This window comes from Schistocerca serialis, chromosome 4, assembly GCF_023864345.2.
Source record: "Schistocerca serialis cubense isolate TAMUIC-IGC-003099 chromosome 4, iqSchSeri2.2, whole genome shotgun sequence".
Lineage (NCBI taxonomy): Eukaryota > Metazoa > Arthropoda > Insecta > Orthoptera > Acrididae > Schistocerca > Schistocerca serialis.
This window is the reverse complement of record NC_064641.1, coordinates 61850792-61875044: the sequence shown is the minus strand read 5'-3', so window position 1 is coordinate 61875044 and position 24253 is coordinate 61850792. Positions and strand designations below refer to the sequence as shown.

At 43.5% G+C, this 24253-nt stretch overlaps 1 protein-coding gene across 5 annotated transcripts in view; it reads right to left on the bottom strand.

Moving 5' to 3' along the window:
* LOC126475122 (uncharacterized) overlaps window positions 1-24253 on the bottom strand; it is a 402308-nt gene that overhangs the window by 73099 nt on the left and 304956 nt on the right. For 2 of the 5 annotated variants that reach the window (XR_007586661.1, XM_050102721.1), the window contains exon 2: window positions 20136-20410. The exons of 2 other annotated variants lie outside the window; for them this stretch is intronic. Coding sequence is in view for 1 of the 3 variants with exons in the window: in XM_050102721.1 (XP_049958678.1) it covers window positions 20216-20410 (195 nt within the window). In the remaining 2 variants the exon portion in view is untranslated. Of the gene's footprint in view, window positions 1-20135; window positions 20411-22117; window positions 22315-24253 lie in introns of those variants that run through there. One more of the 5 variants, XR_007586665.1, reaches the window with a different exon arrangement.

The window sequence follows — 24253 nt, the reverse complement described above, 5'->3', positions numbered from 1 at the left end:
TAGCCGGACACGATTGGTAGAAAAGCACGTAGATTACAGCGTGTATGAGGTTAGAGCTGACGTTATACGGTCAGAAGGTAGCAGTGTGGGTTGCGCAGATCCAGAGGAAGTAATTGCAGATACTACTGGGCACATTCCTCCAGGTAGATTGGCAGATGAGATCAATCTGACCAAAGAGGAGTCAACGAAGGTGACAATTAGTGAAATGATAGCAAAGCAACACTCACTAGTTGACGAGTTACAGGAAAAGATTTCGGTATTGGAGGCGGAGCTACAGACTAAGCCTCAGGACAAACGTGTTGAAATTAAAACTATATGTGAACAGAGGCTGAAAAAGCCGCCACATAAGCCGGATTTAGGATCAAAGCCAGATGGTTTTTTCTGGAATGACTTGGATATAGACGAGGATTTACTGTGGGAAAATAAAGAAACAGTCGAGGACAAGTGAAGACAGCTAGTAGTGTCTGTTAATATGCACGGCCTACAACTAAACGTGTTGATTGACACCGGTGCAGAATTGAATGCTGTATCTGGGAAAATATTTCAGTTACTGAAAGACAGACCTGGTATCGTACTTATTTATTTATTTATTTTTATTTATTTATGCATTTATTCTACCTGGCAAGATTAGGGCCTTCAGGCCCTCTCTTACACCTAACCAGGCATACTCAGATTCAACAAATTTCAGTTTCTACAGAACATTAAGGACATATAACATGTTATACAGTATTAATGTTACAGAAAAAAATTAGAGATTATAAAAGTAGTACAATGATAATCATAACAATCAAAAAATAATTATAATAATCAGGAATAATAATAATAGTAATGACCATGTATAGGAAAGTAAACATATTTTTTCTTTTATGAATGTCAGTCCTATTGCTAGTTGGGAATTTTCTCGTTATATTCTTGCAGCTTGTGAGTTATTCTCATCAAGCAGAGACATAAGACGATAGAATGGGGTGAAAGAGATATAGAAGAGGTAGATAGGTTAGAGGAAGAGAAATAGAATGGTAAAATTCGAAGCTATGATGGAGAGGAGAAAGAAAAACATGAGAGGGGCACGACAATGGTGGCTATACCGTCCCTAATATGTAAGTCCTGAGTTCCCTCTTGAATGTTAAGTGGTTCTGGATAAGACGCAGATCACAGGGGAGCGCGTTCCATAGTCGTATGGCTGAGATGGAGAATGACACAGAGAAAGATTTTGTGTTATGTAAAGGTACAGCCAAGATGCTAGACGGATCCGATCTGGTATTGCGGTTGTGGAATGATGATAGGTGTTTAATGTGAGAAGATAAGTATTGGGGGCACCAGTGGCTAAGAAATCGATGAAGTAAGCACATCGTGTGGAGATCGCGTGCCTTATGTGGGCGTATCCAACCTAGCTGGGAGTATGGACTGATATGATCATACAACCGTATATTGCATACGTATCTAACTCAAGCATTCATCACTAGGTCGAGGCATCTCGAATTTTCACTATTTGTGCCGTGTTGAACTACATCACAGTAGGAAAGATTAGGCAAGACTAGTGTTTGGACAAATTTTTGTTTAACGTGGGTTGGAAATATTTTTCTAAATTTTTGAATTGCATGTAGGGAGGAGAGCGATTTCCGGCAAGCTGTGACTGTTTGTTCTTCCCAGTTTAGGTGTTCATCCAAGATTATTCCAAGGTCTTTTACTGTTTTTTGGTATGGTAGTTGGGTACCATTGAGGAGTATTTGAGGGACTGTTTCGCGAAAGTACCGACTGATTAACTTTGGATGAGATATAAGTATGACCTGGGAGTTCTTGGGGTTTAGTTTCAGACCTAGGTTCTGTGCCCATCGAGAAACAGAGCAAAGATCTGCGTTCATACTCGCTACAGCGTCAGCAATGTTCTTGGGGCTTGCACTTATGTACAGTTGGATGTCGTCGGCATATAGATGGTAGTTGCAGGATTGAATCACTGAAGAAATATCATTAATGTACAGTGAGAAGAGTAATGGACCAAGGACGGAGCCTTGGGGAACTCCAGAGTGCACGTTTTTCCATGATGACTATTCCGACCCACAAATGACTTGTTGACTTTTGTTTTTGAGGTAGCCGTCGAACCAGTGTATAGCGCTGTTTGAGAAATTCAGCTGTTTCATTTTAATTAGTAATATATCAAAGTCAACTGTATCAAAAGCCTTGCTAAAGTCAAGCAGTGTTAGGAACAGGAACAGGAGTGAAAATTGTCGGTGTTACTGGGAAAGCCAGTAAACCGGTCACAAAACAGATTTTTGTCAACTTCGAGATATGTGGGGCCCGATTTGAACAAGAGTTTGTCATCGTGCCAGACTTAACTACGGAAGTAATTATCGGATTAGATTGGCTATTAAAGTACCGTGCAGTGATTAATTGCGAAAGCAAAACTTTGACGTGTACGTCACAAGATAAAACAATAGCAGTTAGTTTTGACGAAGCAGGAGATGGTGTGCATAGGCAATACCAGCCTATACACATTGTTAACTGGCTGGATGCCATTGACGTAGGTATGAATTTGAACTACTGTAAAGTGAGGAATCTCGGCATTGACAATAGTGTGGAAAGTGAATTGGAAACTATTGTAGACGGTGTGTCAAACGTAACACACGAACAAAGACGAGGCCTGTATGAAGTAATAATGAGAAATAAGAGTGTGTTTTCAGACAAACCGGGACTTGTGGAAGGATATAAATGCAAGTTGCATGTAATACCGCACGAAACATTCTTCGTGAGACCATATGCTATACCGCTGTCCAAAAAGGAAGCAGTGCAACGGGAGATAGATAAGATGATTGAATGGGGAGTGATTGAAAGAAGTACGAGTCCATATAATAACGGTTTGGTCATTGTAGCAAAACGGGATGGTAGTGTGCGCATTGTGATTGACGCACGCACGCTGAATAGGGTCGTTCAACGCGAAACAGACAGACCAGAGAGTATGGAGGAGATCTTGCAACGTTTTCATGACATTAAGTTCATGACTAGCCTCGATCTGACGGCTAGTTACTGGCAAATAGAACTCGAAGAAGAATCTAGACCATACACCGCCTTCTTGTTTGCGGGCAGGTGTTATCAGTATAGAGTACTGCCGTTTGGATTTAATGTATCTGTGTCCGTATTCATCAGGGCCCTAGGTAAAGTGCTAGGGCCGGCTTTGAGTTCAAGATTAACTGTATATGTTGACGACCTATTGTTGGCCAATGCCACTTGGCATGACCATTGTGACCTGTTAGATGAAATTTTTAGAGCATTACGCCATGGCGGAATGACTCTAAAGCTAAAGAAATGCGAATTTGTGAAGCAGGAACTGAAATTTTTGGGGCATGTAATTACCACTGCTGGTATTACGAAAGACCCAGAGAAACTAGAGGCAAAAAGGAATTGTCCTCCACCCAAGTCTAGGAAACAGTTAAAAAGTTTTCTAGGGCTCACAGGATTTTACCGTAAATTTGTAAAAGGACAAGTGTTTAATGATGAAAATTTGAATAACCTCTTACGCAAAAATTTTCCGTTTGTGTGGACTGACGGATGTCAGGCCGCTTTCGAGAGATTAATAGACGAGATGTTAAGATCTACCATACTATTTCATCCTGATTTATCGCTACCCGTCCATCTGGGAACGGATTCGTCGAATTACGGGGTGGGTGTAGAACTGTTCCAAGAAGCTGGTAAAGGAGAGAATAAAGAACACCGGACGATAGCGTTCGCGAGTCGAACTTTATTAAAAAGTGAGCGAAACTACACGATTTCTGAGAAGGAGTATCTCGCTATCGTGTGGGGATTCAAGAAGTTCAAGGGTTACCTATGGGACCGTAAGGTGATTATTCATACGGACCATAAGGCGCTCACTTATCTGAAGGATTGTAAACTACTTCACGAAAGACTGACTAGGTGGTCGCTGTATTTACAGCAATTCAACTATGACATCTGTTACGTAAAAGGGACCGACAATTGCGTAGCGGATGCGCTATCGCGGTTGCCCGAGTCTAATCAAGATGTATTGAAAGATGAGTCAGATGGAGTGGTCAAATTATACTATTTTAAAGAAGTTGAGGGAGGTAAATTAATAGTGAACATCTGTAAGGATCTACGTCGTCATCAGAACGAGGACGGTTATTTAAATATTGTGAAAACCCGATATGACGAAAGGAGTCCAGAAGGAGAGAAATTATGGAAGTATTACAAGATATACGATCATATCTTGTACATACGTAAGGGTGAAGATAGTAATTTTTGGCGGGTATGCTGCCCCACCAAATACGCTACGGAAGTAATAGACTACTACCATTTGGCGTGTGGTCACTGTGGACCAAAGAAATATTCGGAAAAGCTGAGTGAAGTAGTGCATTTTAACAAGATGTTAAAACGCGTTAGAGACAGAGTGAAAACTTGCGGTTTATGTCAGAAGGTGAAGGTTACCAACTGTACGAGTCGTGGTCCTATGCAAAGTATAAGGCCTAACGACACCATTGAATTACTGTGCGTGGACTTGTACGGACCTTTGCCCAAGTCATCAGGAAACTTTGCCTACATTTTAGTAGTGCTAGAAGCTTTTTCCAAGTTCATCAAACTATACCCGATTAGGAAATCTACAGTCAAAGCGGTCTATAGCAAGCTTGTGAACGATTATTTTGTTCATATTGGCAAGCCCAAGGCGATTCTATCAGACAATGGGGCACAATTTACTTCTAAGTTGTGGAATGAAGCTTACTGTCCGGCTGGAAATCCCGCTGAGAGGTATATGCGCGAGCTAGGCCGACTTTGCCGTACCTATTGCCACCACAACCATAGGGCATGGGGCAAATATGTAGCAGAATTTGAGAGAATTATGAATACCTTGAGACATGAGTCTACGGGATTTTCTCCAGAGGAAATCCTGTTAGATGACACAAGTAAAAGTTTAGTGGAAGAGATAATCAAATTCCCTCCACGGATTGACATTAGTATTGGTGTGAAAAAAGATAGTTTGCGAGAAATAATGAAGCTAAAAGCCGATGCTCGCATACGTCGTCATGACGGTAAAGCGCGTTTTGCTAAGTTTGAAATCGGAGACTTAGTACTTGTAAAAGCTCATGAGAAATCGAGCGAGATAGACAATGAAATCTCTAAATTTAAGTTTGTTTATAATGGACCATATAAAGTCATTGGTATACCTCACACAAATGCTTATTGCTTAGAGTATCCAAGCTCTGGAAAGCTATTAGGTACACGGAACATTGTAGACCTGAAATTGTACCAACCAAGGATTGATTAATACCACAGAAAGGGTAATTTGTACAGTATGTAAATATAGAGTGTAAGATTTAAGGATTTGCTAGGTTGCCATGATTTTGCCTGACCAAGAGGTCATTAAAGAAGTTGTAATTAATAAGTAATTAGTTTTGATTAAATGATTTAAGAGTAACTGAGTATTAATCAATTAAAAAATCCCAGCTGCTAGTTTAAGTTTTCAGCTGAGTCACAGTAGATTAAGGAATGTAAATATGATTTTGTAACTAGCTGCAAGATTTCATGAATATGTGATTTACTAGTCATTGCCTATGTACTTAGACGATGTTTTAAGTTTCAGGCTAGTAAATACGTGTGATGATGGACAGTGTTGAGTTATTCACTGTGATAGTGTTAATGGACCCCTTGAGATTACTCGGGAGTGAGTTTTTACGAAAGAATTCAGTGAAGCGGACGTTCTGGAAATGCCGTTACACAGGCGAGTGAGATCAAGCGTGCCGCACAGGCGGGCGCAACAATATTGGCGAGGCAGAGCCGCTGTCGGCTCCTGTGCCGCTGTCGGCTCTTGTGCCGCTGTCGGCATTCTTTGTACTTGCGGGTTCAGAAGGCGGAGTTGTTTTTCTTCCCGGACAGCCTATGTGAAAGAATGCTGCTGTCAATATTTATGTTTTTGTCGATCTGCTGTATATTATTTTCCTGTCTAGCGTTAAGTGGACTCACATGACGAGAATATTAATTATGAAAAGGTTATATAAAATGTGTATTCTATGTAATTAATTATTAATTTGCGTATTTTGATATACCTGTTTTTTATGACCATGTACTCTGGTTAATTTTGTAAATAGAATTCCATTTCTTGATACTGTTAGGAATTTTGATGATTTTAGAATAGCTAAACCATTTTCTATGTTTTCCATGAATTTTAATATGTTGTCAACCTGTTTTCTTTTGTGTAAGATGACAGAGTGGAATAAGATTAGGATTGTCTCCACTCAATTATTATGATCTAAAAATTGATTTATGGTTAATTAGACGAATGCTAAATTTTGTTGATGTTTTGAGCATATGCATTTCCGCTGTTTCATTTATGGGACATTTTCTGAGTCTGTTTAGGTTACACGAACGTCCTCAGACAATGTGGGGCACGTGTAACGCCGGAAATGCATATCCGCCTACTTCCATCTATTGTACTATAAATTTTTTCCTTATTTTGTTACCTGAATATATGACATTTCTGTGCCTTTGTATATTGTAATTGTTTTACTGTTTGTATATATATTTATGCATCTATGTCGACGTATAATTGGTTTGTTTTGTAAATATTATTTGTATTTTACGCTGGGTCTTGCCTAGGGAAAACTATGCTGTCGAACGAATACATCGATAGGTCGTGTGGAGAACCAAAGTGTTTAGGATCTTTGGTAGTGTGAACTCGGCCGCGTGGAGCGCGGGCAGGGAGAGTCTGGCGGGAGTAGGGCGGTGAAGCAAGTGTGTTGTGTGACGCTCCCGCGAGTTGCCGTGCTTTCAGGGTTTGGCAGCATGTAATTGTGCTCGGCTTGCGATAATAGTTTCTGACACGGTGTCGCGGAAGGGAAGCATTAGCTGGCGCACATCAAGAGCCCGTTTCGGCTGGAGACCGTGTCGAGAAGAAGGCGCGCCAACATCCAGCTTCTGCAACAGCGACGGCCGACAATGAGTGACTGTCGCCACCTCCTCGATCGACGACTTCAAACCTTCAGTCAACCAACAAGGAAGACTGGTAGCACGTAAAGTTTTAGAACTGTATGGCAGACCTCAGCTTTTCAAACTGTTAATTATTTCTCACTAAATTACAGCAACATAGCATGAACCTTCGTTGCTCATTGTCCCAATTGCATTACCAAGCAGGGTCCCTTCCTTTTCCGGAATGAACCCGAGTGTCGTTGAGATTCAAGCGCCAGCATTACAGTAATATCATTCGATTTCACTGCTTTAATTTCAAGCTTCAGTTAAGGTATTCATAGCTGGCTACAATATTTAGATTACACAAGCACAAATTAAGAGTGCGAGTTTTGTTACCGTATTTTAGCTTACCTGTGACTGCAGCTCAGCTTGGTACGTACTAAATTTTACTATCGTTAATTGTTCAGAATCATTTAATTCAAGTTCGAAATTAAATCTCTTATTTCTAAATTGCGTAGATTCAAGTAGCTTTTGAAATGATTGTTGAGGTAGCCCAAGACTAACCGTATTTTACTGAATTTCGATGTGCTTCAGAAACAAAGCTCACTATTAATTTCACTCACTAAATTAACGTTCAGTTTTCCGGTTTTATTAATTCTTTTGCTAAATTAAGTCAGAGTGTAGCGAAATTTACTACTTCTCACAGACTTTCAGTTTTCACAGTACACGTGTCAACCTTCAGTTGCCACGCTTCTAGTGCTAATTATATGTGTAATAACCTTTCTTTTTCAGTTACTATAGTAATTGTCCATAGGACTGGCGACCGTAATTTCCTCCAAATCTCAAATGTCTAATTACCGCTAGTTAATTGTTAACGTAACGGCCGCACATGTACTTTCTTTATTAACTTTACCCCTTTTCAACATTAATTTCCACCAGTTTCATTTGCATTTTTCCTTTCATTTAGATGTAACGCTTTCCTCCCTCTTTACCGACAGATTAACTTCGGTGACGATTGCTTTTCCCAAATTTCCATTAGGTACACGCGGTTTAATTTTTCACTGTCATTAAGGTCGATAAGTGAGGAGGAGGTTACAGGTTCACTACACCACACTACACGTTTACACTCCATGGGCGCTAACGTTCCGCCAGACGACGCCAACGAACGTTGTCCGCAGTGCATGTTTCAGTGGTTTACCTGGCCATGATTGGTAAATGTAACTTCGTAACTAAAAAAGGTACACGATTCATGTGGATTATCCTGTCTTTGCGCCCATGTCCAAAAGTTTACACGATTCTCATAATCGTTCCCGTGCAGCACTTGATGGAGACAGATACGATAGCGATGCAACTATGTCGATGGAAAATGCGTAGGACGCTTGTCTGACTCATGCCACTTTCTCGTGCGATTGCCCGGGAGCTAACGTGCGGATCAACTGCAACAGCAGCAAAAACATTTATTTCCCCTCTTCGATCGTCACTTTTTTTCTTCTGTTACTTTGTATAGGTGTCACACTACCAATTTCACGTAACTGGCTGAAGAACTTGATAAATAATTGCCGTGTTGGTTGAAGTCTATTGGGATTTCTTGCCACGTACACCATACAAGAACGAATTACATGCTTCGTATACACTCCATACACCATTAGGATGTCGGCTTTTTCTGCACAGGTAAATCCCTTAGTCCACTCACGACCTACTGCTTGGACTGTCACACACGAACTAATTAGCAAGTCGAAATGCACTCACGAAACACATAAGCACACTGTAAGCAAACATAACAACAGCGTACCTAGCAACAACGCAGGTTGAGTGGCACAAAGAAGTGTCGGTGGGGCAACTTTTCAAAACAGGATATCTCGCAAGCGACTTGCACTCGAATGCAGCCTCAAACACCATTGAAATTCTAATTTACCTCATTTTTAGTTTATTATTAACAGTACCCTTGGTTCTATTTAAAAAAGTGTATATTTCCACAAAAAATACACTCTCTGTATAAGTTTTAGGTGATTCCCCTGTAGATAAATACATATACACTGCCAAAAGAAATTAGCACAGCTGGAAAGATGGAGTCGATTTTGATCCTATGATGGCTTGATGACGTAAAGACCTATAAGTTGCTACGATTAAGACTGTTGGGAGCCATCAAAGGCACTCCAAGATAGGAATTGAGAGACGCAATATAGAGAGTAGGCAAAATTGGTAGCGTTTTGGTTACCGGAGCTAAATAGTACCAATGGTGCCCTGAAAATTGCAGACACTCTGGGCAGCTGTCTTGGGGTAGAAGTTTCACTTCAGAGAATTGACTGGTAACTCCGTCCACTGCCTGGACGCTGTTGTAAGGTGTCGCAGTAGATGGCCATGAAAAGGCACGTCTTAGCAGAGGCAGCAAGACTGATATTTGCTGCTGAGAGTTGAAATGTCAGGAGTTTTACACAGGTTACAATGCTACTACAGCACCTGCGAGGTTGGCCGAGAGCGCTAATGCAGTGCTTCCTGTACTTGGGTAGGCGCGCCGGCCCATATCGAATCTGCCCGGTAGATCAGCGACGAGAATCGGCGTGCTGGCCAGCCTGGATGTGGTTTTTAGGTGGTTTTCCACATCCCACTAAGTGAATACTGGGCTGGTCCCCACGTCCCGCCTCAGTTACACGCCTCGCAGACATTTGAAACATATTCGCACTATTTCATGATTTACATTAGATGCAGCTCAGCTGGGGTACACTAATTCCATCCTGAGAGATATGGGGAGGTGGCGGAAAGGGCATCTGGCCACCCCTTAGAATTAACCATGCCAAATCCATACTTAACCCTGCCGACCCTGTGCACCATGCGGGATAAAGGCAGTAGTCGAAGAAGAAGAAGAAATTGCTACTACATCAGTCCTCTCTCACAAAAGACTGAGGATGGGGGCTAAGTGACATAAAACATTGTTACTTCTGGCCATAATATGAGTGGCAGTGAGTTTCAAATTTAAGCTGAACGCTGTTGCTACCAAATTCGGAGTTTGTTCATGTAAAGTCCAGAAGCATTCCAACCTACCGAGTGGGATAAGGGGAGGAATGTAAATGTGGTTGGCTGGAGGTACCTTGGAGTTTGAGAGGGACTTGTCCGATCGGTCAATGCTCGCTACATGTCGGTGGGTCGACTGCAGGAAGGGAGAAATATTGCGCCGCCACGGTTGTTTAAAACCCATGATTTTGTTATTAGGGAGAAGTTCTCAGTCAGGTCGTTGGGTCGCCAACTCTGTGTCGTGGCCAGCATTGGTAAGCTCCGGTAGGCCTGTTTTCCTCATTTGGAGTGCTGCTGTCAAGTTTGTGCTTAATGTGATGCTAGTGTTCACGGGTCCTGGTAGCGTTCGCCTCCGTGGATTCAGACACCGACTTCTGTTGTGCAACCAAAAGCCTTCTTTGCTTTTTCTAATGTTTAGAATTTTTCTTCAGTGTAGTAGTTAGTCCGACGGCTCAGAAGTTGCTGACTGATTTCAAACCCCCTGTGTTTCATTTATCCTGTGTTACGACACGATATAGGTAAACATTTTCTGGTGCCAGGCGCGGGGTATTTCCTTAACGGTCTTCACACTGACTCAGACCGACGTCATGAGTAGACTGACGGTTTCGTGACTCATATGAGATGCAGCACTTTCACTACAGTGAGAACAGACGTAGTGCGAAGAGCAGCAGAAAGACGCAGAGGACAGGATATCGACGCCTGACGAAGGAAGACGTAACCAGGGCAGCCCTGTCTACACAACTTCACGACGACGTGGCGGTTGCAGCAACGACCGAACGACAACGAGACTGAGCTGCGGGTCTGGTCCAGGGCAGACTGCCAGGGCATCGACACGCAGAGATAGCGCGACCCAGCAGCGGAGGGTGTGGGCGTCAAGCGGTTACACCCTGCTCAGCTCAGCTCAGCTCATTTCACCTCAACACAGCACTCCACTTGCAGCATCGACGCTGTCTCGTCCCGCCTCTGAAGAACGCATCAGCAGACAAAAGTGTCATAGCTTCCTCCAACATTGCAGTTGCCATTGGTGGAGCAGTAGTATCTAACATTAGTGTCAATGAAGCCCTTAAACTCATTCCACAGGGTTTCGATGCTACAAAATCTGCATTAAATGAATTTATTGATTATGTGGATATAGCTTTTGAGGTAGTATGTGAAGCAGGCCATGCAATACTGTTGTTGTTGTTGTGGCCTTCAGTCCACAGACTGGTTTGATGCAGCTCTCCATGCTACTCTATCCTGTGCAAGCTGCTTCATCTCCCAGTACCTACTGCAACCTACATCCTTCTGAATCTGCATAGTGTGTTCATCTCTTGGTCTCCCTCTACGATTTTTACCCTCCACGCTGCCTTCCAATACTAAATTGGTGATCCCTTGATGCCTCAGAACATGTCCTACCAACCGATCCTTCTTTTAGTCAAGTTGTGCCACAAATTTCTCTTCTCCCCAATTCTATTCAATACCCCCTCATTAGTCATGTCATCTACCCATCTAATCTTCAGCATTCTTCTGTAGTACCACATTTCGAAAGCTTCTATTCTCTTCTTGTCCAAACTATTTATCGTCCATGTTTCACTTCCATACATGGCTACACTCCATACAAATACTTTCAGAAACGACTTCCTGACACTTAAATCTATTCTCGATGTTAACAAATTTCTCTTCTTCAGAAACGCTTTCCTTGCCATTGCCAGTCTACATTTTATATCCTCTCTACTTGGACCATCATCAGTTATTTTGCTTCTCAAATAGCAAAACTCCTTTACTACTTTAAGTGTCTCATTTCCTAATCTAATTCCCTCAGCATCACCCGACTTAATTCGACTACATTCCATTATGGTCGTTTTGATTTTGTTGGTGTTAGTCTTATATCCTCCTTTCAAGACACTGTCCTTTCCGTTCAACTGCTCTTCCAGGTCCTTTGCTGTCTCTGACAGAATTACAATGTCATCGGCGAACTTCAAAGTTTTATTTCTTCTCCATGGATTTTAATACCTACTCCGAATTTTTATTTTGTTTCCTTTACTGCTTGCTCAATATACAGATTGAATAACATCGGGGATAGGCTACATTTAGGGTCCCACATGAAGTAAACTGCTAATGTGCGAAATATCTTTCACGTCTGAACAAGTAAGAAGTATTTTGTTGGAAAAAAATTACAGTGCAAGTTTTAGGTGCTTCAACTGTGTATAGAGTGTTTGTTTTAATTTGAAACAATTAAATATCTGCAAGAACACGCATCATAGGTAAAAAATGTTCCAAACGAAAATTTAATGTTTGTGCTAAAAAACCTCAGTCCGTTCCCATGGGGAAGGGGTGCGGCATCTTCTAATTTTCAAATGGAAATTTCATTTTTATTGCAGATTCGGATTCTACGTCAAGAAATAACAAAGGATTTTCTGGAACAGTTTTCTCCATTCGTCATAGATGGTGTACTAATCAGCGCGAGAGTTACGGCTGTTGCACGGGAGCACACACCGAAGGCCGGCCGGGGTGGCCGAGCGGTTCTAGGCGCTACTGTCTGGAACCGCGCGGCCGCTACAGTCGCAGGTTCGAATCCTGCCTCGGGCATGGATATATGTGATATCCTTAGGTTAGTTAGGTTTAAGTAGTTCTAAGTTCGGGGGGACTGATGACCTCAGAAGTGAAGTCCCATAGTGCTTAGAGCCATTTGAACCATACACACAGAAATTAATTACCCTGATGGTGAGATTAGAGGGGACTCACCAAAATCAGGCATCCTCATTTAATATCAAGGGTTCACATTAATAAAACCGACAAACTGCAGGGACGGTTTCCTGACTCGAATTGGAGGGAAAAGGTCCTATGAACATGTGTCGGGACGTGCATCGTTGCCACGGTAGATGGCACTAACGAATGACAATTGCTGTGAACATTTGCCAAGTGTTTCTCGCGTGTTGCTGGTTGGGTGATTAACTTAGCATACTGTAAGCAGCAGACTGGTCCAATATTCTTGTCGGGAACAAGCCGAGATGGTGTTTGTGTACTTCCAAGCAGATGAAAACGGACAAGAGGCAGCAAAGCTATACCATAACAAGTATCCTCACAGACACCAACCACATCACATAACATTTAAAGCCCCTTCTGGGCGTCTATGTAACCAAGGGTCCTTTCAGACAAACGAACGTTTACGGAGGAGCCGGGCTGTACGTACTTCAGATGTGGAGGACTGAATTCTTTCAGTTCGGAACCGCGCTGCTGCCACAGTCGCAGGTTCGAATCCTGCCTCGGGCATGGATGTGTGTGATATCCTTAGGTTAGTTAGGTTTAAGTAGTTCTAAGTTCTGGGGGACTGATGACTTCAGAAGTTAATTCCCATAGTGCTTAGAACCATTTCAACCATTTGAATTGTACAGGATATTGAGATGAAACCTAGTACAAGCTCCAAACAACTGGCGCGCCAGCATTGCATAAGTCAAAGTACGGTTATGTGTATCGTGCATGACAATCGCTGCAACCCCCTGTCAACTACAACACACAAGGAACAAACGGCAAATGGTCAGAGGAAGTGTCATTCGTCAGCCTCATCTATAGAGTCCCTGCATAGGTTTTCTCTGGAACATTTTTTCGTTTGCTATACATGACCCAGTAGACGGAAAAATGGAAATGGGGGAAAAATCGTATGTTTCAAAATGCTGTCCAATAACACTTGAATTAAAACCCCACCTCCACACTGCAAGAACGGTGAGGCAATTGTTTCAAAACTTGTAATGGGAAACCATATTCTCAACACTGTATTCCTCCGCCAAAACGAAAAGGGGACTGCTGGACGCACCACTCTGGCCACGTAACGAACTATGACTTATCATAACAGTCAGTGCTGTCCTATTAAAAGTTGCGAAAAAATTTCCTGTCATACCCTCCCACCGTGTAGGTGGTTGTTAAATCAAGTGTCATTGGATAGCCTTTTGAAACATACAATGTTCTACCAATTATCATTTTTTCGATTACAGCGCCATCTTCTGCGTAACGAAAATAAAATGTGGCAGACAAAACATACACATTTTTTCCGTAGAATACGAATCTGCAATAAAAAATGGCTTCCATTTAAGATTTAAATATTGCACCCTTTCTGCCCCCCACACATGAGGTGTGGTGGGTGATTGAATTTTGTATCATTCATGTCCCTCTCTGAGATGAATAAATTATAATTTTAAAATTTTTGGTCCAAAGTGTTATTTTCCAGAAGTTTCAGTATCTTCAGAAAAACTGAACAGCCTATGTGTAGTTAACGTAGTGTAATGTTTTACATACCAATTACAGAAAAAAAACATGATCAGTACATGGTTTGGTTGTATGGTCAACTGAAACCGATTATCAAGTTAATACTGATATCTGTATATGTATGAGTATTTTTGTGTGTAACCCAGAGTAACTCTGGAGAGCCTGAAGTGATTTCAATTATATTTGGCCCACATATTAATAAGTGTCAGCAGACAGTTACTGTAGCTGTGAGACTATCCCTATTTGTCTGATAAGGGTGGAAACGAGATAACGTGTAACCAAAACTCTGAAACAATAGGAGAAAATTTAACAAAACTTGGTACATATATTATATAGTATCTTGTAAAATGATTACTGTATGGCTGACACCCCTAGTGATAGGACGAGAACGTGAAGGGCTAATATGTAGATGAGGGTGGGAAGGGATAACATTTAAGAATAAACTATATAAATGTTATATCCACAATTTTAGGGGTGGCTGGCTTCCCACGCCCGGGTTCCCGGGTTCGATTCCCGGCGGGGTCAGGGATTTTCTCTGCCTCGTGATGGCTGGGTGTTGTGTGCTGTCCTTAGGTTAGTTAGGTTTAAGTAGTTCTAAGTTCTAGGGGACTTATGACCACAGCAGTTGAGTCCCATAGTGCTCAGAGCCATTTGAACCAAGGGGTGGCTGGTTTAAATGGTCAGAGTTCTTATTCGTCATGTCTACATATTTATTTCACGACATTATCACCCTGGCGGGCGTGTAGCAAAAGTTAATTCCCTCATTCCGGAAATGCAGGCAGGAGGACTGCTAAATAAGATTTACTTTCAGCAGGATAGCGCAACAGTTCACACTGCACATCACAGCATGGTTATACTCTGGCACATTTTTCCACACTGTTTGAAATCTTACCTTGGCGATTTGACATGGTCATCATATTCCTCAGATTTAACTGCTCTGAGTTACTTCCCTTGGCATTGCCTGAAAGAAAGAGTCTTTGACAATCAGTTGCAGACAATTGTTGACTGCCGACCAGGGTGGCCGAGCTGTTCTAGGCGCTTCAGTCCGGAACCGCGCGACTGCTACGGTCGCAGGTTCGAATCCTACCTAGGGCATGGATGTGTGTGATGTCCTTAGGTTAGTTAGGTTTAAGTAGTTCTAAGTTCTAGGGGACTGATGACCTCAGATGTTAAGTCCCATAGCGCTCAGAGCCACAATTGTTGACTACCATTCGATTTGAAATAAGCACAGTTTCGAAGGAATGTGAACGACTTTCACGGAAGCTATCCAGCGATGCCTTCACGAGTGCATCCAGCAAACGGGAGACATTTGGAGGAAGTTATTTCCAAGGTGTAGTTATGTCTGACCATATGTGGTCCACTCTGTAGTAACAACGAATTCATGTATTTGTATTTCACAATTGTATCAAAATTAGTACTTGCATTCACCATGATTCTGCTATCATTAGAAGCTGATAGACGCAATTTGTGCCAACCCGTAATAAAATACACTCCTGGAAATGGAAAAAAGAACACATTGACACCGGTGTGTCAGACCCACCATACTTGCTCCGGACACTGCGAGAGGGCTGTACAAGCAATGATCACACGCACGGCACAGCGGACACACCAGGAACCGCGGTGTTGGCCGTCGAATGGCGCTAGCTGCGCAGCATTTGTGCACCGCCGCCGTCAGTGTCAGCCAGTTTGCCGTGGCATACGGATCTCCATCGCAGTCTTTAACACTGGTAGCATGCCGCGACAGCGTGGACGTGAACCGTATGTGCAGTTGACGGACTTTGAGTGAGGGCGTATAGTGGGCATGCGGGAGGCCGGGTGTACGTACCGCCGAATTGCTCAACACGTGGGGCGTGAGGTCTCCACAGTACACCGATGTTGTCGCCAGTGGTCGGCGGAAGGTGCACGTGCCCGTCGACCTGGGACCGGACCGCAGCGACGCACAGATGCACGCCAAGACCGTAGGATCCTACGCAGTGCCGTAGGGGACCGCACCGCCACTTCCCAGCAAATTAGGGACACTGTTGCTCCTGGGGTATCGGCGAGGACCATTCGCAACCGTCTCCACGAAGCTGGGCTACGGTCCCGCACACCGTTAGGCCGTCTTCCGCTCACGCCCCAACATCGTGCAGCCCGCCTCCAGTGGTGTCGCGACAGGCGTGAATGGAGGGACGAATGGAGACGTGTCGTCTTCAGCGATGAGAGTCGCTTCTGCCTTGGTGCCAATGATGGTCGTATGCGTGTTTGGCGCCGTGCAGGTGAGCGCCACAATCACGACTGCATACGACCGAGGCACACAGGGCCAACACCCGGCATCATGGTGTGGGGAGCGATCTCCTACACTGGCCGTACACCACTGGTGATCGTCGAGGGGACACTGAATAGTGCACGGTACATCCAAACCGTCATCGAACCCATCGTTCTACCATTCCTAGACCGGCAAGGGAACTTGCTGTTCCAACAGGACAATGCACGTCCGCATGTATCCCGTGCCACCCAACGTGCTCTAGAAGGTGTAAGTCAACTACCCTGGCCAGCAAGATCTCCGGATCTGTCCCCCATTGAGCATGTTTGGGACTGGATGAAGCGTCGTCTCACGTGGTCTGCACGTCCAGCACGAACGCTGGTCCAACCGAGGCGCCAGGTGGAAATGGCATGGCAAGCCGTTCCACAGGACTACATCCAGCATCTCAACGATCGTCTCCATGGGAGAATAGCAGCCTGCATTGCTGCGAAAGGTGGATATACACTGTACTAGTGCCGACATTGTGCATGCTCTGTTGCCTGTGTCTACGTGCCTGTGGTTCTGTCAGTGTGATCATGTGATGTATCTGACCCCAGGAATGTGTCAATAAAGTTTCCCCTTCCTGGGACAATGAATTCACGGTGTTCTTATTTCAATTTCCAGGAGTGTATATTGAAGTGAATTTCGCTACACAGATATTTTTTAGAACATTTATCTATTCAAGCTGTTTGAATCATATTTCTTCAAATTTTGTCTAAGCTGCTTGGTAGCTAACTCGGAATATTCTTAAATGAAATTAATAATTTTTAACGTATTCCCTAAATTTTTATGTACATGGTGTCTCACAATGTTTTGACGATTTCAGATTTGGATAACGCGCGCTAGAAACAAGATACGGCGACGACGGCGCCGCCTTTTACTAGTGCGGAGTGTCAAGTTTCATCCCATGGACATACCAGCAATTAGGTCACAAGGGTCGAAGCAACATGGTCCTTAGCTGTAGCGTACTATTTTCGCTACGACGAATCTGTCGCGCGCATGTAACGAGCCATTCGTAAGTGTTATTAGATTTAGCTGCGATATCCAATTCTGCTCGTGGAGCATATTGAACTGGGTAAGGAACGTCCATGCAACTGCCAGTCAACCGACCCTTAGAAAACCGCCAGAACAGCCTAGAACATCACACGTGCGCGTAGCAATTTACAGCCAAGCCCTAGTCGTTCGTTAGGAAAACTTGGTACCAGCCAGACGGCGCAACATGCAACACATCCAACAAAACCTTGTAAGTTCTCCGTGAAGTGCGGTGGTAACCCTTGCCTGATTAACCGTGCCAGACCGTTACCCATGGGGTTATTTGAAGGCGACAGAATACTGCGACAGGCCAATAAGCTTTCAACCGTCAAAAGATCGATTTCATGGTGAAATTTCCAGAATTCCCCCAGCAGTTACATAAGATGTGAAACTTCCTGGCAGATTAAAACTGTGTGCCCGACGGAGACTCGAACTCGAGTTCGAGTGTCGGTCCGGCACACAGTTTTAATCTGCCTGGAAGTTTCACATCAGCGCACACTCCGCTGCAGAGTGAAAATCTCATTCTAGTTACATAAGATGTTTTCAAAAACTGGGTGAAACGCCTGAAGTATTGTGTAGGCGCGAATAATCGTCATTTTTACGATGTGGTAATAAGTAAACTTGAATAAATGTTGTACGTACTGAAACGTACCCTTAGAAAAATTTATGAATTACTGTGCTGATAAACCTCTTAGTTATTTGACTTTCAAACAGCTGAGCAAAACTGAACGTACTCAGACATATCTCTCTTTACTTATTCTGATCAACACTAAACTGTCACACAATATTTTTAGCGCAACGCAGTGTGAGTTTCAATAATCTCTACAAAAGAATGGCCCTGACGAACAATAACCTATACCTTTCATGAATCACTTACCTCACAAAAATCTTCGTTACTCGAACTACTGAAATACAGCGAGTGCCAATACTGCCAGCTAAATAAAAGATTCTAACTACTGAAGGTACTAACTACTGATAAGCTTAGTTAGCAAATGAAAGATTTTGATAGAGAACAAACAATGTATTTACCTTAATAGTGTTCAAAAGTCATAATATATGTATATCAGTTCATGACATCCAGTCTTACAAATTTACTGTCTCTGATGGACACGCGTCCAGATCATCCGCTCTCAAAACTCCGCCATCTCTCTCCCCACATTCACCACTGCTAGCGGCTCACCTCCAACTGCGCAACGCTACACGCTGTTCACATCCAACTGCCAAACACTACAATAGCAAATATTCCAACAATGCCAACCAGCCACAGACTGCAAACTGCGGAGCCAGTGATTTTCATACAGAGCGCTACGTGACGTTACCAACATAAAAACCTAAACAGCCTACTTACAGTACCTTGCGAAAATGTTCAACTACTTTCCGCATTTAGTTAATGTGTTTGATATGAAATCGTCAAAACACTATGAAACATTCTGTGGCATCGACGCGAATTTATTTTAGGTTAAGGAACCTGTCCCATTACAGATTAAACATAAGAATGTGTGACACAATTAATGTAGATATTTTGTGTAAGTGTAACCTTGGGTTTGGCCGGCCGCTGTGGCCGAGCGGTTCTAGACGCTTCAGTCTGTAACCACGCGGCTGCTACGGTCGCAGGTTCGAATCCTACCTCGGGCATGGGTGTGTCTATTGTCCTTAGGTTAGTTAGGTTCACTCAGTTCTAAGTCTAGGGGACTGATGACCTCAGATGTTAAGTCTCATAGTGCTTAGAGCCATTTGAACCATGTTTTGAACCTTGGGTTTCAAAGACTTCTTCTGCAACTACCAGTGGAAAATACGCAAACTCGTGATTGCTGCTGAGTTGCAGCAATATGGTAAGTCAATTATTAAAATTATTAATAAAGAATGTTTATTGTCAACTATTATTCAGATCCTACATGCTAATACACACTATGTGATTAAAAGTACACCACACGTCTTTGTAACGTGGAATTGAACACTAAATGACACGAGAGGATTTCTCTAACTGAATTCTTCTCTTCACTGTAGTGTTTTCTTCAATAAAAAACTTCTCGTTTGCATATCTCTCTGCTAACCAAAGTATACACCACTTTCTGCATCAACAGATACTCGTCGTTCGTAAATTAAGATTTGAGTCTGGAATCAACGATATATAATAATTACAGAAAAACGTAAACAAAGAGATGGTAAGTTATATCAGCATTATACTGAAATATAACTAAAAAAATTACAATTTACCTCAACCGCTGTTACACAGCGAAGGCAATCCATACTGCAACGATCAATACAGCTACATTTGCAGGGCCAAGCACAGGTTTCCCAGATAGTGTTTAGTCCAATGTGTGATATTATTGTAGAAGAGGATTTAATTTTCAGTATTTCTAGTTCATATACAGTTGATTTAGACTTCTGCTACCTATGATCATAATGGCTAAAATTTCAGTACCCAAGCACTGGCTTCCCAGGTACTGTTTAATTCAATGCGTCATTTTATTATGGAAGGAGATATAATTTTGTATATTTCCAACTTATATTCAATTGCTGTAGACTTGTGTTACTGTTATCTCCTTGTTGTCAGACTTGCTATGCAAGCGTAGGTGTTTTTGCTGCCTATTCAAGCACAATGAACTGCTGGAAGTCTTTGTGGTAAGGGTGTATGGCTGGTGCAAGAAAACAGAAATAATTTAATTTTGCTATGTACAAATTTTATTTGTTGCAAAGCCGTTTATTACATCGATGACTTCCCCACTGTAATGTCCATGTTCAGCGGTAGTAGTAGGGGTAGCCGGCGGCAGCGTAAGGGTAGGCGGAGTAGGCGCTGACGGCGGGGTAGCCGAAGGCGCTGTAGGCGTAGGGGGCGGCGTAGGCGTAGTAGGCCTCAGCGCCCTTCAGGGTCTCCTTGGCCTTCTCCTGGGCGAACACGGCCGCCACCAGCAGGACTACGAGGAAAGAGCAAACCTGCAAATTGAAAAACAACAACAAAATAATTCCATGATACATACTTTGTGTATTGTGCATTAAACTAGGGACCTAGAAACGACGGAAAGGCTTCGTCCCTCTGTAACCCTCAGTGGTTCACGACCACACAACAGGCCACAGTAGTCCACCCACCCCACCGCCGCCCCACACTGAACCTAGGGTTACTGTGCAGTTCAGCCCCCAGTTTAACTCCCCGGGAACGTCTCATGCCAGACGAGTGTAACCCGAAATGTTTCTGTGGTACAGTAATTATGGTGTACGCTTACATGGAGACAGTGTTTGTGCAGCAATCTCTGACATAGTGTAACTGAGGCGGAATAAGGGGAACCAGCCCGCATTCGCTGAGATAGATGGAATACCGCCTTAAAAACCATCCACAGGCTGGCCAGCACACCGGACCTCGACACTAATCAAATGGTTCAAATGGCTCTGAGCACTATGCGACTTAACTTCTGAGGTCATCAGTCGCCTAGAACTTAGAACTAATTAAACCTAACTAACCTAAGGACATCACACACATCCATGAACGAGGCAGGATTCGAACCTGCCACCGTAGCGGTCGCTCGGTTTCAGACTGTAGCTCCTAGAACCGCACGGCCATTCCGCCCGGCCGACACTAATCCACTGGGTGGATTCGTGCCGGGGATCGGCACGCCTTTTCATGTGGGAAGCAGAGCGTTAGACTGCGCGGCTAGCCAGGTGGGCTACACATACTTTAGTATCTCTTATTTGTGAATGTGTGTGACAATGAAACCCTGGTGAAGTGGTACCTTCATATGTGAATAGTTAAATATGTAATTAAATATTTTAGCTGTATGCCTGTCATCTTCAATCTCAATGCTAGAATAGGGTATGAGAGACAGGATCCGTTTGTTGAGTTAACAGATGACCAGAATTTCCTATAATTTTCTAATTTTTCACCCAGATCCTACAGTGAAAGATACTGCAGGCTTCATACACAGTTCTTGTTGTAGTTTCATGGACTTCCGCTACGTTTTCTACATCTTTTTCGTTGATAGAGTGTAATAGCCTCAGTTTATACAAGATTCTCCGTATATGGTACACCAAGGTGGGTCTTTTCCACCTTCTATTATGGTACTGGGTACGTCTATTGTCTAGACAATGGTTGATTATTTCTTTGAGCTTTAATCACAACTGCCGGCCAGTGTGGCCGAGCGGTTCTAGGTGCTTCAGTCTGAAACCACGCGACCGCTACGGGCGCAGGTTTGAATCCTGCCTCGGGTATGGATGTGTGTGATGTCCCTAGGTTAGTTAGGTTTAAGTAGCTCTAAGTTCTAGGGGACTGATGACCTCAGATGTTAAGTCACATAGTGCTCAGAGCCATTTTTTCGTCTAGATATTAAGGATGTACTTCTTCACAGATACTATTTTGTATTCCCATCCGTAACCTATTTACCAGCTATATTCTGCAACGACCAGGATAAAGAAAGAGAGATGTGACGCAAAATTTCTGGAACTATCGGGCAAAAATATTTGTTACCACTTGTAGAATATAGAAGAAAGAGTAGTGTTACTAGAAAGAGAGCGGTTTGTACTTATGTGAGCCATCAACAAGAAAGAGCATCTTGTTGAAGGTACCTAACGTAGCCATAGTTTCTCAGCGAAAACAGTAACGACCGTGTGTCTGGAGCTGGGCCAAATTAACCCAGTGGCGGCTGTACTTACGAAAGCCTTCATGATGTAGCGGCTGTTGGAGCTGCGAACTGATGCTGGTTAGCTGGCCTGGCCCCGCATTTATACTGGACACGGCCCGACCTCGACCGACGACAACGCTCGCTGCACAACCGGGCTCAGCGAATCGACCGCTTGCTGTGTCCTTGACTTTACGCCAAGCTTCCAAAACTAATCACCCACCTGGCAATACAGAGCGCACTGCAGTTATGTGGCGGTCACCGTGTCACTTCGGCCCTTTATTCTTTGAAGACTGAAGCCAATTCAGTTTGTATGTTACTCACTGTTTCCTGCAGTCTTTCCACTTCCTCGACTGCATTCGGACTGTGCAAAACAAGTTAATCCAGTAGGTTATCGTATGTCCCATGATCAATAAATTGTTTCAAGCAATTCGAAAAAACTTCACGTCATTACCACTTTTAAGAAGGCTCGTAGGACGGTTATGCATAACTGTAGATCCTTGTATACAGGGTGTTACAAAAAGGTACGGCCAAACTTTCAGGAAACATTCCTCACACACGAAGAAAGAAAATATGTTATGTGGACATGTGTCCGGAAACACTTACTTTCCATGTTAGAGCTCATTTTATTACTTCTCTTCAAATCACATTAATCATGGAATGGAAACACACAGCAACAGAACATACCAGCGTGACTTCAAGCACTTTGTTACAGGAAATGTTCACAATGTCCTCCGTTAGCGAGGATACATGCATCCACCCTCCGTCGCATGGAATCCCTGTTGCGCTGATGCAGCCCTGGAGAATGGCGTATTGTATCACAGCCTCCACAATACGAGCACGAAGAGTCTCTACATTTGGTACCGGGGTTGCGTAGGCAAGACCTTTCAAATGCCCCCATAAATGAAAGTCAAGAGGGTTGAGGTCAGGAGAGCGTGGAGGCCATGGAATTGGTCCGCCTCTACCAATCCATCGGTCACCGAATCTGTTGTTGAGAAGTGTACGAACACTTCGACTGAAATGTGCAGGAGCTCCATCGTGCACGAACCACATGTTGTGTCGTACTTGTAAAGGCACATGTTCTAGCAGCACAGGTAGAGTATTCCGTATGAAATCATGATAACGTGCTCCACTGAGCGTAGGTGGAAGAACATGGGGCCCAATCAAGACATCACCAACAATGCCTGCCCAAACGTTCACAGAAAATCTGTGTTGATGACGTGATTGCACTATTGCGTGCGGATTCTCGTCAGCCCACACATGTTGATTGTGAAAATATACAATTTGATCACATTGGAATGAAGCCTCATCCTTAAAGAGAACATTTGCACTGAAATGAGGATTGAGACATTGTTGGATGAACCATGCACAGAAGTGTACCCGTGGAGGCCAATCAGCTGCTGATAGTGCCTCACACGCTGTGCATGGTACGGAAACAACTGGTTCTCCCGTAGCACTCTCCATACAGTGACGTGGTCAACTTTACCTTGCACAGCAACAACTTCTCTGACGCTGACATTAGGGTTATCGTAAACTGCACGAAGAATTGTCTCGTCCTTTGCAGGTGTCCTCGTCGTTCTAGGTCTTCCCCAGTCGCGAGTCATAGGCTGGAATGTTCCGTGCTCCCCAAGACGCCGATCAATTGCTTCGAACCTCTTCCTGTCGGGACACCTTCGTTCTGGAAATCGGTCTCGAAACAAACGTACCGCGCCACGGCTATTACCCCGTGCTAATCCATACACCAAATGGGCATCTGTCAACTCCGTATTTGTAAACATTGCACTGACTGCATACCCACGTTCGTGATGAACACTAACCTGTTGATGCTACGTACTGATGTGCTTGATGCTAGTACTGTAGAGGAATGAGTCGCATGTCAACACAAGCACCGAAGTAAACATTATCATCCTTCAATTGGGCCAACTGGCGGTGAATCGAGGAAGTGCAGTACATACTGACGAAACTAAAATGAGCTCTAAAATGGAAATTAAGCGTTTCCGGACACATGTCCACATAACATCTTTTCTTTATTTGTGTGTGAGGAATGTTTCCAGAGAGTTTGGCCGTACCTTTTTGTAACACCCTGTATATGTACCTCTACAGGGTGGTCCATTGATCGTGACGGGGCCAAATATCTCACGAAATAAGCGTCAAACGAAAAAACTACAAA